Source organism: Lampris incognitus, chromosome 6 (genome assembly GCF_029633865.1).
Source record: "Lampris incognitus isolate fLamInc1 chromosome 6, fLamInc1.hap2, whole genome shotgun sequence".
NCBI lineage: Eukaryota > Metazoa > Chordata > Actinopteri > Lampriformes > Lampridae > Lampris > Lampris incognitus.
The window spans coordinates 62,937,681-62,952,926 of NC_079216.1; the positions used below are offsets into that span (position 1 = coordinate 62,937,681).

The window sequence follows — 15,246 nt, forward strand, 5'->3', positions numbered from 1 at the left end:
TATACATATATATGTCTGGCAGGTCACTGCACACTGATTTCATTTCATCTGGTGTCCAGGCCCTGTAGACATACACCGTGGTTGTACTGTTCTCTTTATGTGTTAAACTTCCAAAGTGTTAACATAAATAAACAGCCAGCCAGACTCCTTTCCAAGAGCCGGGAGAGTGAGCGTCCTTGCTCCTTTGTGGCTTCGTACATCAGGTAAGTCAACATGGCACATTGAATTAGAGTAAAACTAGAAAAAGAAAGACACAAAAATACACTTAAAGGACTGCTATGTAAACAGCCTAGCACTAACATTGTAGACAATTTTCCTTTAAGAAGACTAGACTAGACATTTCTAGATAACATTTATTTTCCATACCGAATGGAAACAGATCCAGCATCAAACGGCACTCTTGGGTAAGTATACAACAGCTTAAGTATGAAGATTGGCATTAATAGACGACTAGGACTAGGTAGTAGCAGGTAAGTATGGTATTGCATAGGTTACAACGTATTAAACTTTTATTTTCGTACAAACTTAAACAATACGCACAATACTCATTAATATCAATTCTCTAACATGTAAGGAATATTTTAAACGTACAGCCATTGCTTTCTAAAGGATATTCACAGCAGATTCCTTTTGATTACACTTGACAAACCATGAAGATTCGACCATGCCCTTTCACAGTTTACAGCTAACAGCTACTTCCTACTTCTCCTCTATTGTGCGGTTTCAAAAATAAAAGCTCTACTTTCAAAGTAAAAGTTCCCTAATCATTTGTGCATATAACAGTACAAAACATACTTGAACAGTCAGCTTAATGTCTCTTCAGCACACAAACATATTCGGGGCAGAACGGTGGTGTTTCCATCTATTCTCGTATTAGGCTCGTCAATCATTGGAAGGGCGTAGGTGCTTTGCGATCTTGGTGGCAGGGCACTCGCAAGGCTCTGCGTGATGGGCTCTGCTGCAGCCGGCTGTTCTCGGGCCTCTGGATACAAACGGGCTGGCTGCTGTTGACCCTCAGCAGGCTGCTGTTGGTCTGCGGGTCTCTGAAAGGCTGAGACGGGGAAGAGATCCAGGTCATTCTGTGAAAGCGGAGGACAGTGATTAATCCCCCCCCCCCCCCGTATGTCACTATTCTTTTGCCTATTTCTTTTCTCTGCATCCTCTTTCCACATCATCAACGCTTTCCAATCCACCTTTCCTTTTCCTTTCTTTCTTCTCTTTCCTTTCCTTTCCTTCCCAGACAGCAAACGACAGAAGAACAGTGGAGAAGAACGCGGAGAAAGGAGAGAGAAATACGGCAAAGAATTGATGGTGGAAATGGAGGTGGAGGGAAGTGAAAGAGTTACAATGATGAAAATGTTGAAGGAGGTGAAGAAAGAGTGGAGAGGTGGTTGGTTGCAGAGTAAGAAGAGAGAAGACTTGAAGTCACAATGAAGGACAAGGAGGGGAAATCTAAATTGATGGATGGCATGCGAATGAAAGGGGCGATGATTCACGGCAGACACATTACAAACAATGACATGGTCGTGTCCTTCATCAGCCTGCCTGTTTAGCTGGAGGGCTGGAAGATACTGGCAAAGCTGGAAGAATAGGGAGTGAAGGCGACATGGCCAATTAAATGACACATGTGGCCTGGTACAGAAATAGCTGATGGAACGAGATTCTTAAAAGTATGTTTCAACCATCAGGTCCGCTCACTCTCCTACTCCACAAAATGTGAAACTCTCAGAAGTGCAGAATATTTTAGAGTAATTCACGACAGACAAGTTGGTGTGTGCAGACTCTGCATTAAACCTGGGCACGTTTTTAGAGAGTGCCCTGAGTTTAACTGCTTTAAATGTGGCAAGAGGGGACACTGCACGAGGGAGTGTGGCGAGCGGAGAGAGAAGAGGAGGACTGGCAGACAGAAGGAGAAGGAAGCAGAGGAGAAGAGGTGGGAGCAGAGGAGAACAGTGCAAGGGAAGATGACGACGGAGAGCAGATGGGCGAGGTAGTGGAGCAAGAAGGAGAGCAGGATGAGATGGCAGCGGAGGACGCACCCACGGAGGAGGGGAAGGAGACTGAGGAGACTGGCAGCAATGCGGACAGTAATCCAAGAAAGAAGGATGGAGGAAAGAAGGACGACGCGGCGGTGGGAATGAAAGAAGGGAAGAAGAACGGAGGGGAAGACAGTGGGGAAGCAAGGGAGGCCACTGGGGTGAGGGAGGGAGGGGGAGAGTGGGTTATTTCAGACATTCCAGACAGTGAGGCAATGGCATGCTGCCTACCCTGTGATAATTTAATCAAAGTAACCATAAAATAAATTCATGACAACATATCAAAAGCTCACTCCTCTGCTTTTTTCAGGATTGCCTTTAATGTTGCACATGCGTATTGCGTAGCTTAAGGCAAAATCAACGGGCGAAGAAAGGCACTGCTTATGGCGTGAGTGCGAGCCAATCAGCCATCAAGGTGCTAAATTGCTACAATGTCAGAGATATTTGTGCTGTCAATAAAGCAAGCTAGCTCATTTGAATTTAAGCAGCTTAGCTACACTTCAGAGCGAAAACCAGTAATGTCGACTATCGTACGTCTTCAGGGGTTTAATAAACTGGATTACCAGCAAAAATTACTTGTCATCAAGCAAGGCAGGCCTACACCAGCTCTCCCTGACCTCCACGAGTGTAAAGGGAGAAAATCATCCGATCATTCCAGCCGGAGTAGAACATAAGGAAAGAGTGGTTATGCAGCTGCGGCTCCGATGCTACCAGAAGGGTGTACTGCTTCCCTTATTTGCTGTTTTACAGAGAGCGGGACAATGTATGGGTAGATCAAGTCAGTTTTATTTGTATAGCCCAATATCACGAATTACAAATTTGCCTCAAGGGGCTTTACAGCAACACAACATCCTGTCCTTAGACCCTCGCATTGGATAAGGGACAACTCCCTAAGAAAAAAAAACCTTTAACAGGTAGAAAAAATAGGCAGGGTAGGTGGCGGTTACTGTGACCTGAACAACCTGCCTGCAGCGCTAGTCAAGCATGAGTGGTCCAGTTCACACGTTCAACATCAAATAGCATTGAAAACCTTTGGAAGCTGCACTCCGATCAACCTAGCTTTAAACGAGGCTAACAAACAGCAAGTCTCCACGCACAACACGAAGGTGAGGGAAAATCGTGAGATTCTGAGGTACTTGACAAGTGCTACTTGCTACTTAGGGAAACAGGAATTAGCCTTCAGGGGAAACATGGAAAGCACCGGCTCATCAAACCAGAGAAACTATGTGGCGCTCTTAAACCTCATGCGGCGAAAGACCAGCAGTTGGCGACACATCTTGAAGTTTCTTCAGTGTTTTCCGAAACATCGAATCCTATTCAAAACGACCTTATCTTGGCAGTAAGTGACACTCTTCGGCAGAACGTTCAAGATGAGGTGAATGCAGCCCCTTTCGTGTCGATAAGACCACTGACACAACCGACAAAGCGCAGCTCTCTGTTGTACTGTGGTATGTCTGCCAAAATGGAGTTAAAAGAGGCATTTTTGGGATTTAGTGATGTAATGCTGTGCAACGTAATGATGTGAGGCAATGGTGGTACTTAGTCATTTCACAGCCATCAAAAACCATATAAAACAAGAAAAAAGTACTTCACATATCTACTTTGACAATATTTTTGTTTCGGTTTTCAGTTTGGACTGTAGTTCAGCCAGGGGGGCGTAATACTCTAGAATTCTATGGCAGCTGGAAGAGTGAAGAAGGTTCAGATTGTTACAAAACAGAGAACACAAAAGGATGTAATTTGGATTTGTGAATAGGAAAATCCCACTGGGGAGGAAATCTGCTAGAATACAAAGGAAAGTGAAAAAAGACGGCTTAGGTAGTTAAAATGGGGCATCTCTTTCCATTTGTACTGTAGCGACTGGGGGAGGGGGTCGCTCTGACTGTCCACGGCTCTGCGCTGAGGGTCTCATGGGACCGTTAATGTTCGGGTTGAATTATAGTAATTTATGTGTCTCGATGATGTGTTCATGTTGTGATGATTGTTGTTTGTTTGCGGGTTGACTGGGACTGGGTAGACGACTATGTTACGGACTGACTGACCGTAGGGCCGTGACTGACAATAATGGCCTTGTTGGGGGAAGGCGTCGTTTCGGAAACTGTTGGGAAGAGGCAGAATCAAGGTGCACCGCTCAGGTCGTGCGGTGTGCGGGGTACAGGACCTGCCAGTCTCAAGCGCATCCTTGCCTCTTGCCTCGCCTCCCCTTCAGTGGCGTTCGGTTCTGACGGGGAGTTAAAACTACATAACCTGGGGTCATGCGGCGTAAGGGACATGAGAGTTGCGAATAAGAGATCTCTATCTTTCCACTCTTCCACACCGGCTCGCCACAATACTTTTAATGGTAAAAAAAAAAAAATCACCTCCTTTTAATGCAAATACGATTAGGGGGCAGTAAACCTTCATGGTGAGAGACACATTGGGATGAGGAGGCATGTGTGCAAGGTTGAGAGAATGGGCGGGAGAAATGTATGTGAGCAATGGTGGAATCGGAACAAGATGGGTTGGAATATTAGTGTGAAAAGAGGTGTATAGTGGAGAATGTGTGGGTGAGGGGAGAGTGATAGGGATTACTTTTGAGCACTTGGGTAAAGAAATTCAATTGTTGAATGTGTATGCACCGAATGAGGAGAGAGAGGAGGGGTTTTTTTTTTTTTTAGAAATTGGAAGGGATGGTGGGTGAGAAGTGTATGGTGGTGGGTGACTTTAATGTATGGTGTGGAAGGTTGGCTGCGAGTGTGAGATTTAAGAGCGGTTCGTCGAGAGAGGTGTGTTAAAAGAAGTGATGAGAGTGAAAGGGCTGATTGACGTGTGGAGAGAGGAATCCGGAGGGGAGGGCCTTCCCCAGGAGACAAGTGGTGAAAGGGGGGTTAAAACAGAGCGGGAAAGATTGAGCTTTGAGCACGAAGGGCGTAGCGGGTAAGATAGGGGAAATAGAATACAAAGTCACAAAACTAAGTGATCACTTGGTATTAGGTTTTAGCTTAGGCCAAAGTGTAGAGAGGATGGGGGGGGGGGTCTGAGTGGTGAGTTGCTGAGAGATAAGAAATATAAGAAGGAAATAGTGAGCGTGTATAATGAGAAGAACATTGGGAGGTGGTGGGAGAGTGTGAAAGAAGAGTTAATAGCAGAGGCAGAGATAGGATAGAGAGAAAACGAGAGGAGGTTAAAGGGAGGGTTAGCTAGAGAGGGCAGATAGGGAGGCAGGTTATGATGTAAGGGAATATATTAGAGAAAAGATGAATTGCAGGAGACGGAACAAAAGAGGTGTATGGGAGCAATAGTTAGAAGCAGGGCTAGCTAGATATGTAGTTCAGGGAGAGAAATGTAGGTGGAAGGAAAGGATGGTCGGGAGATTACAGATTTTGTAGGGATAGCTGAAAGAGTAGGTTTTTATAGGTAATTATTTGGGAAAGAACAGATTGATGAAGGTAGCATAGTCATAGCATAGCTTAGTCTCACCCGCTTCAGACGATGGCCTCACCCAGTACCGGTGTGGGAAGTTAGCGGTGCGGACTTGTGTTTGTGGCGGCCTCACCCAGTACCGGTGCGGACTTGTGTTTGTGGCGGCCTCACCCAGTACCGTCCATGTAGTGTCTTTGTCCACATCTGCATCTAAGTTTGTGTCTTCATTTGATGGCTGGGAGAGCTGGTGCTGGATCGGCTTGGAGAGCTTGGTCTGCTGCGTTCTGTGGGCCCAGGGACCACGGCCCTGCCCGGAGCTGGAAACACCGAGGGTGGTCTGACAGGATGCGGATCGGGGCAGGTTAAGCTAACTGCTAGCTCGTGCAGACCGGCAGGTCCGACAGTCGACCTACATTCGTTCTCTTGGGCAGTGATTGTTTTTTCATTGTTTGATATACGTATGTGTTCTTGTAATTTTTGGATACGCGTTTCTGTCTTCGTGTTGCACTGCTGTGGGCTGGGGGAAACGATAGTTCGTTTCATTTCATGTACGCAAGCGACCGGGACACATACCCACATCCGGCTTCCCACCCGCAGACACGGCCAATTGTGTCTGTAGGGACGCCTGACCAAGCTGGAGGTAACGCGGGGATTCGAACTGGCGATCCTCATGTTGGTACATAGGCAACGGAATAGACCGCTACGCTACCCGGACGCCCTGGCCGGCCAGATTCGGTCCGTGCAGAGTGGGTCAAAGAAGAATATGAGTTAGGCTTCCCGGAGGAGCCCCCAAATTGTCGTGGCAATTAGTTAATTCCACTCTGACGTTAAATGAGGAGCGAGATAAAACTCTCTTACCGTACTGTCACACAATTTCAATACATGTTCAATGAACAGACGCACAAGCTGAGACACTTGAATTTGTGCCCTGATCTCAGAGCCCCCCCCCCCCCTTTATACCTTGCAGCACAAACAGCTGGGTCATGCTTATTGTGAACTAATCTGGTTGGGAGAAGTAACTCATCTCTATTGCTGGGCTGTCATCCGAATGGGTAACAGGCTGAGAGAGTTCATAGGTCAGGTCTCCGCTCGCCCAGCTCGTGATCCCCAGGACCCTTCCCCTTCAGACCTTGTGACCCTCGAATACGTTTCCCAGACGGTCCTCCGCCATCAACCAACAGTCAATCACAGGCCTTTTCCTGTTCATACAGGAGAAGGCACTTTTATAGCCCCACCCGTGTTGCTTCACCTGTGTCCTGCTACACATGAGCCCCAGGCATCCATCCATCCATCCATCCATCCATCCATCCATCCATCCGTCCATCCATCCATCCATCCATCCAGGCAGTGTGAACACAGTGCAGCTGATACATGGTGAAAGATTAAAAGTGAGCAAACAGTCGTATATGAATTGCCCTCACAAATGTCTCCATGGAAACAACCCCCATACTCTCTGGGAAATACCTCATGCTTCGCTGAGCATAAGCTGTTGCACTTCACGGAGAGGGGAAAAAATCCTGAGTTACAACTTTTGGGGTTTCTATGGCAACCATTATAATTGGAAGACACTGGTTTGGTTTGCTAGGCCAGGTTTTTTCGTTGCCGGCCGCCCCGCTGGATGTGGACGGCGACCCCCATCCGGTCAGTGTGTTTGCCTCTTACTCTCGCTGCGGTCATAATGCAAAACTTTGTAAAGTTGTGGTCACGGCGTTTACTGATGTTTCCACAACGGACGCAGGGCGCGCTGTGTAATTCGATCAAATATTTGTGCTTTGAAAACTTCTTGAATAAATTTCAATTCCGCTACTTTCGATAGCGCCGCACAAATCCTCTGTTGCAAGACACGATGCTGAACGTGAACCTCCTGGGCAGCAGCAGTTTGGCCGGAAGACCGAGGCAGCCGAACACTAATCTGGCACTATGGCGGCTAGTCCACCGTGTGGCGTAAACCCACTTCACTGCAGCTCTGCTGTTTTAGATTGGTTTGCTAAACTGTGGTTGACTTTAAGCGATGGTGTGAATAATATGCATTGATTTCACTCCATTTGGAAGTCCGGTCAGAGCTCTCAGAGCATTTTCTTCACGATGTCATACTTAACACATGCTGTGCAATAATTGGGAGGTCAACTCAAAACTGCCCAAATAAGCTGGGAATTCTACCCCGGACATCTCTTGCGCAAGGGGGAGATAGTCGATACCGCTGGTTAACCTTGAGGACAAAGGGATAAGAAGAACAGACACGCCAGCTGTTCACACAGGGTGGTTTACACGGGCGCAGTGAAGTGTAAAATCAGTTTGTGGACGTTCCTCAAATGTCAGGGCCGTCTCTGCACCGTAGCTTAGCAATGAGCTCCGGCTGTGTGCGTGTTGTTGTGTGGGTGTGTGTGTGTATAGAAGACCTTTGTGTTTCTTCTTAGTGAATGGACTTTGTGTTGCAGTAACAAATTAGATTTGCGATGTATTTCAAAATGCACAAACAAATTCAAAGCTCATGTGGGCCCAACAGTCACCTGGAGCCAAACAATGCCAGAGAGTGTGCGTTTCTGACTCATTATGTTTGTGATTTTTTTAAAAAAAATTATTTTCACCGAGCTCATTCTGTAAATGAGGGCCGTGTTGTCAGGTGGACTGTGCAGATTGTCCGGATTAAAGCTAAGTTCGTACCGCGAGCCCCGCATTGAACCCCCGTGTGAAAAGGCCGAAGCGTTCGTTTCTCCCCACGTTTGCACGTTCGAGGCCTACGGTGAACCGTCTCGTGTGCTTTGGGCCACGCAACTTGAGGACGAACCGTGTTGTGACGGGATGCTCCCGCTCGCTTACACGTCGGCCTTATTGTGCCGCCGATTAGGAACATACATGGGAGTCGCCCTATGGACGTCAGCAGGCTGACGGGCTGAAAGGAGCCTTTGTAAAAAAAAAGCCCGTCCGTGTCCGGCAAAAATAGACGCGTTGTGCGACCAGTCCTAAACTGGATTAGCCTCCATGGGGTCACGGTTCGGGAAACAGTCTGCGGACATGTTGTTTCTGCTGATGAGCGGTGCTGCGGCCTTCAGCATCAGCCGGCTTGTTGTGCGCTGTGAAGTCCTGATGCAAGACAGTGGAACCTTAACACATGCGACCGTGTTTTAGACAGCCATGCATGCAGACCGGGGGGGGGCTGGGGGGGCAGTGGGGGGGCAGACAACTAATCAAGTCACTCTTTTTAAGACGATGACTCAAAAAACAGTTGTGTTTGAAAGCTGTTTGCAGCAAATGGAAAGCGGAGCACGTAGCGGCTTTACAGTAGAGGCGGTCTGTCAGTAATTAAGAACGGACATGTCTTCAATAAACTTCAGAAACGGGTTTGAACACTGATTTTTTTTTTTTTTAACGAGGGACTGAAATGTGGGATGCGGGCCACTGGCGGGCGTCCCACAAATAGCTACCAAAGTGACTTTGATTATTTTTATGAAAGGAAAAACTTGATTTGTTTTAAATCCGAAGGGAACGCAATTACGCGTGTTTTTGTTGCAGACACACACACACACACACACACACACACAATGTGGCAAGGGTGCAAAATAAAAGACGGGGACTCTTGCCTCTGGGTGCGATATTGAAGCCGTAGCGTTCAGGTGGAGGACGACGACTCCACAGGCGGTACACACTTTTCATCGACACTGCAGAAGCAGGAGACATGAGTCCGACATCCTGCATGAAATGGGGAGACGCCATCGCTTCACACGCAGAAACACATGCCGTGAAATGGACAAAACACAAGATACTAGATAAGATACTAGCAATCAGTCATGGAGAGTCCACATATATATACATATATATATATATATATATATAGGTGAAAAGCTTGATACACAAATAATGTCAAGTTGATTAAAAACACTTCTCAGAGGTAATTGGGAATGGATTTTTTTTTAATAACCTGGAAAACACTCTTGAAATTAGTAATGGCGCACTGTCCAACATAAATTCGGATCATAACAAAGCGTAATCTAAGGTTTCTGAAATGGTTCAACAGATTTACAGCACGGGTACGGTAACAAGGGACACTCTGCAAACTCCGCTGATAATCTTGTTGATTAAAGCAAATGGACACAAACGGCACACAATGTGCCTCTTGTGGCGTGTCTGACAAATGTCCACAGTGTGTTTGTCGTCCTCAGCTTGATATTTTGGCCTTTTAGTCCGGCTTTCGATCACTGTCACGTTTGGTGGGCCTTTTTTTTGTGCGTGCTGCTGAGCCGTCATCGCCGCCGGGCTCTCGCTCGATCTGAAAATGCACTTTGACGAGTTAAAAAAAAAAAAAATCCACCCAGATCGGATCTGTGGAAAATGGTACGCCGACCGACGAGACAGATCGTAATCGTAACGATTTGCCACGGCATTACATTCAAAAAGGGAAGCGGCGGGGGGGGGGGGGGGGTTACTGTGTGGCGTGACATCCAGAAAACAAACAACCCTTCCTGAGACAAAAAGGTCAACCGTCGGCGGAGACACGTTACACGCCACCGGGCTTGTCACATTTCTACATACACACACATATATATGTATGTATATGTATACATAATATAGATGTGTATATGACTGTTATTTTTACTTTCCTCCCCCATTTTTAATGTATCCAGTAGAAGTTACGCTTTGATTCGAGTGCGGTTTTGATCCGGACGAAGAAGAGAGAGACAGATAACGCAGCCGTGAGAAGGTTCCTATTTAAGCTTGGCCACTTTAGTGTCAAGCGGCGGTGTTATTCGGGTCGTTTAACTCCTTCTTTCTGCTCTTCGTCTCGCCTCTTACGAGTGAGACGTTCACACCTTTGAAGCTGATCAAAAAAAAAAGAATGATACAGACATTCGATGAATGAATGAATGAATGAATACCTTAGAAAACATGTTTGTGGTACATAGCATGTTGTAGAGATGAGGAAGCAGGCTGGCGTTACGGTTACAGAGACTCTGGCGTAACCGGAGGGCTACAGGCCGGTAGCCACCTGTCTTTACCCACTGTAGACCCGCTCCGGACCAAAGTGTCAGTCTGAAAGGCGAAAACGTCAATATACGAATACTTTGGCTTCAAAACCCGCCTTGAGCATTCCCGTCACATAGAGGAGCCATTTTGTCAAAAAAAAAAAAAAAATGACTTGCCAGATTCAGTTTTCTGATAAAACGATCGCCAAGAAGGATTAAAGCCTGACATTCCTGCAGCCTCCGACTCCCAACGTGAACAGTGGACCCCTTTAAAAAAAGGAAAACAGCCGATATAGCAGCAACATTGGAGTCTCTGCAACGCCACACGGTGAAAAGAAACGTACACGTACTCCATCCAACAAGGAAGGAAAACCTCAAATAGTCAATATGTACAAAGAAGGGGTTGGTTTGTCAATTGAAAATAATTAGTAGTACAGAAAAAGTATACGGTTGAAAAAATATCAGTCATATCATCAGATGCATAGCAATAACAGTGTGCAAACATACATATGAACCAATGACGCTCTCGGGATGATCCCGGCATTGGAGATGATCATTACACTGTGTGCAGATGGTAGCCTCGCAGCAGGCAGTGACTATAAAGACTTCCCCTAAGAAACAGCAATCCTTTAGCTTCAGTGTAACAGTGAGATATAAATTACAATAATTTAAAAAAAAGAAGAAGTGAAAATAGGTATTTCTTAATGAACAGTCAAGGAATCAATTTGAGGCAAAAAAAAAAAAAAAAGAAAAGAAAAAAAATCTGCATGTGAACTGCTCACACCCTTTAAACAAAGCTAAAAGCCATGTGCAAGCATCACGAGAAAGTGGCTGATTTGGTAAGACTTGGCAACCCACACACACACACACACACACACACACACAGCAGTGGTGTATGATTAGAAAATCATTTCCGTTGTGCAGGTTTAAAAAGCTGTCATCAGATAATGTGGTCCTCGCCGGCGTTCACCTGAAATAGAAGTGAAAACTTGAGTTACTTCATGAAGTTTCACCACAGTTGAGTCTTGCTACTAGCCGCACGGCGTGCCATGAAACAACCCCGCAGAATCCTGTTTAACTTGGACATCCAGAATGTCAGGTAAACAGGAGGTCATATCTTCCTTTGAGGAAGTGGCTGTGCTAAAGAACAATTGAAAGGCGGAAGGGAGAAACCTGGTGTCAGCGTCTGAGTGTTACTAACATTGCCTATCTTTAAAACTGTTTAGAAGAATTTTCCCTCGCTTAAAAACAAACCCTGACTTCAAATTCTTAATTAAACTGCATAGTTCAATACAGCTTGGCCTAGACACGTAATTTTATCTCCAACAGTACTCAACATGTTGTGTGTTTATAGTATTTATATAGCTACTACGGTTAAGAGGACAGAACCCTTGATAACTGCCTTAATAGCCAAACCCAAACAGTTTGGCCAACACATTCTTGTCACCCTACAAAAGGTCAATATATAACTGAGTCAATATTAGCCAAAGCTTTAACTTTGTCCTTGAGCTTTTCAAGGACTTCAGTGCGCATACTTTTACACAAGCCACAACAAACATCTCAAGCTGTCGTTTGAAGGCGACCATGTGACCAAGGCTATATTCCCAAAAGAGGGGAGGACCCCTTTTTCCGCAGCCTATTGACACTGCTCAGCTGAAGCCAAGGGACATCTAAACAACCCCTGACCCTGTAGAGTTAGTGTACGTACACGTAAACTAGAAAAATACGAACATACTGACACAAGCAGGCCGCAGAGGCCTCTTACGTCCGTGACACGTCCGGTTGATACCCAAATATCCACTTGGCAGTGCGCACGGCGGAGAAGACTACGATGTCCCACGACGCGAGACGTTTTGGGACGGTGACGTCACCGCTCATTTCCGGAGGTGTCCTTTAAAGCAGTGGTTCTCCACCTTTTTGGGGTCCTGGACCCCCTGCGTATTTTTGATCTACCCTGAGGACCCCTCCACCTGATCTTGGGGGAGGGGGGTTGCAATTTGATAGAAACAGCAGAAACTGCATTTTAAATTGCATTATAGCATTTATTCACTCTTTGGGGCAAAAATAAGAGCTTTCAGTTGTAACTTAGATATAGTTAACAAAACAGAGTTCTTATGCAGTAACTTTCAGATATATGTAACAAAACAGAATATGTATTCAGTAACTTTCAGATATATGTAACAACACAGAATATGTATTCAGTAACTTTCAGATATATGTAACAAAACAGAATATGTATTCAGTAACTTTCAGATATATGTAACAACAGAATTTTTACGCAGTAACTTTTAACAATGCAAACGGGAGCGAGATCTCTTATTAAAATACAATAAATTACACTTGTGAAACAGATGTAATTAGAGAAAAAAGTCCTGTTACCCTTTATAGTTTAGGTAGATAAAGGTCTCGGTCACATCTGAGCAAAATAATCCTATTTCTATAAACGTCACAGGCTCTTTTTTTTTAAAGATATGTTATTTTCACGGACCCATTGCAATTACACCACGGACCACTAGGGGTCCGCGGACCCCCGGTTGAGAAACACTGCTTTAAAGTGCGTGTACGACGAGAGCAAAGCGTCATAACGTGGGCAAGAACGACCCGAGACGCTTGTTAAATACAGGCACAGAGGAAGACCATTCTGAACTCCATTAAACACAATAACAATAATAACCCACCTGTACTTGACGTCGAACAGGGTCGAGTCGTCCTCGTCGTCGTTCTCCTCGTTGAGAGGGGCCATCTCGACGCGCTCTGCTGGAGTAGTGATGATGTCATATTTTCGTGTTTTTCTAATTCGTCGCCCGGATCTATAGAAAGCAGTGGGAAATGGGGGGAGGGGGGGAGACAAGTTTTGCATCATCAGATAGGGCTCCTACTTCACCATCATCTTCCTCGGGACGGAGCAGCCTAAAATTAACTCTTAGGCGACCCGTTGTTGAATCAAGCTCGCGCACATCTGTTAATTAAGGCTGACCGCTATCAGAAACGGGGGGGGGGGTCACGGTGTCCCAAAGGCTTAATTTAAACTATATACAGCCGCTGACAACTCTGACGGTCTACAATAACATTACACGGACCCCCCACAGCTGTGAGGGGTCCCCCCCCACCACCCCAGCTGTGAGGGGTCCCCATGGGGGTTCGTGCAAGATGCCAGCACAAAAATAAAAACACTACACGTCACGTGGTCCCCTCGGTACAATACCTGATTATTTTGACGACCAGGCACGTGACGAGGACAGCCGTGAGCACGCAGATGGCGAAGACGACGTTCTTGAGAGCGGGCAGGTACGTCAGCAGAGAGGAGACGCGCGACTCGGCGGCGTCGGTGCCGTTGTGCGCCGCCTCGCCTTCCAGGACGGACGCCGTGGCGTTGAGCCGCGTCGGGCTGGGGGGCAGAGTCGGGGGCTCGGCGCGGACCCCCCAGGCCGCCGCCGCCGCCGCCACGGCACAAGTCAGGATCGCCGCATACGTCACCATGGCGCCGGGGAAACGGCGCGTCGTCTCGCCGCCGGTATCGGCGGAGCGCGTCCTTGAAGCGGATTCTCGGAGCCAGCTGGGGAGGAGGAGGCGGAGGAGGAGGAGGAGGCGGCGGGGGGGGGGCGCTAAAAGCGGAGCCGCACAACACCCGTCGCCGTGCGTCCTACCCGAGCGCGTCCGGACGGCGGCCGCGCTGCTCGGGGCTTCTGATGGTTGCCTCGGAAACGCGTTTCTCCTGCGAGCCGTCGCTTCGGGCTGCTGCTGCAGCGCCTCCCTGATTGCATTAGCAGCGCAGGGATGAGGATTAACCTCCCCTACCGGAAGCGCTCCGTCTGTGGGCTTGGCCACGCTCCGTGATGCTGGGGGGGGGGGGTGGTGAATTGCTCTGCCTCTCCCGTTTAATTACACCAGTGGCAGTTGTCATGACGGCAATCCGCTGCCCGGGGTTTCCAGAGGGGGGGGGGGGAGGGGGCCCGGGGGGGGGGGCCTCGCCCCGATCACCGTTATGATAGCCGGTCTCATCACGCCCATCTCTCTAATGCAATCGTTTTACTATGACGTTTTCAACAACCAATGGGGTTTCTGCAACCCACGGGTGAGCAGAAATAGGCAAACTAATTCAGAAAACAGACGATAGGAAGTAGGTTTTACTCTAATCTTAATTCGTGCAACAACAACAAAATATGTGTTTATAGCCCCTCAGTGGGGTTACCGTTCGTTTGTTGGGACACAATAAAACAAAACAGAGGCCCCCTGACTTTGTCTCGTTTTATTTGTTTTTTTGCACTTCTGAGAGTAAATTGTGAACCCACCGAGTGAGGTTACATTACGTGTGTGTGTGTGTGGGAGGGGGGGCACTCGATTTAATTAATGCACACCAGATGGCAGCATACAATCACAAGCAAGTCCCAGGGGGGAAAGGGGTATAGAGGGTTGTAAAATTCTGCAGCGATGTTTTACTGCTGATACAACAAACAGCTGCCGCCGCTACAGTGCAGCCTACCGGTGTGTCTGGTATACGCCCGATAGTTCACAGCACTTTGGACAGTTGTAGGCCTACGTAAGGACGTATTTTCAGTGAATTGAAGAGCACACATAGCACAGCCTGCAACAGAAGACAGGGAGACTCGTACAGAGCTGTGGAAGAACAGAGTGGTCTAATTTAAAGAGTCGTTACACAGTCAACGAAGATTTTGAGCGGGGAAACTGAAAGATATCACTTTACTCCAACGAAAGACAAACATCCATGGATGTTTGCATCTCCCAGCATTGTGCCCCCTGCTGGTTGAACTCTGTCAAAGGCATGCGGTCCTTAGGGTCGTGTCTTAGTCCACAGACGGGTCAGACTTGCAACAACAACCAAAAAA

At 47.1% G+C, this 15,246-nt stretch overlaps 1 protein-coding gene across 1 annotated transcript; it reads right to left on the reverse strand.

Moving 5' to 3' along the window:
* Nucleotides 1-10,555: 10,555 nt before the first annotated feature.
* fam174b (family with sequence similarity 174 member B) lies at nt 10,556-14,235 on the reverse strand. Its single transcript, XM_056281680.1, has 3 exons — nt 13,605-14,235; nt 13,078-13,209; nt 10,556-11,369 (listed from the first exon to the last, which is right to left on the reverse strand). The coding sequence occupies exons 1-3, from the start codon at nt 13,877-13,879 to the stop codon at nt 11,366-11,368; spliced, it is 411 nt and encodes a 136-aa protein (XP_056137655.1). The 5' UTR covers nt 13,880-14,235; the 3' UTR covers nt 10,556-11,365.
* Between the last annotated feature and the right edge of the window lie 1,011 nt (nt 14,236-15,246).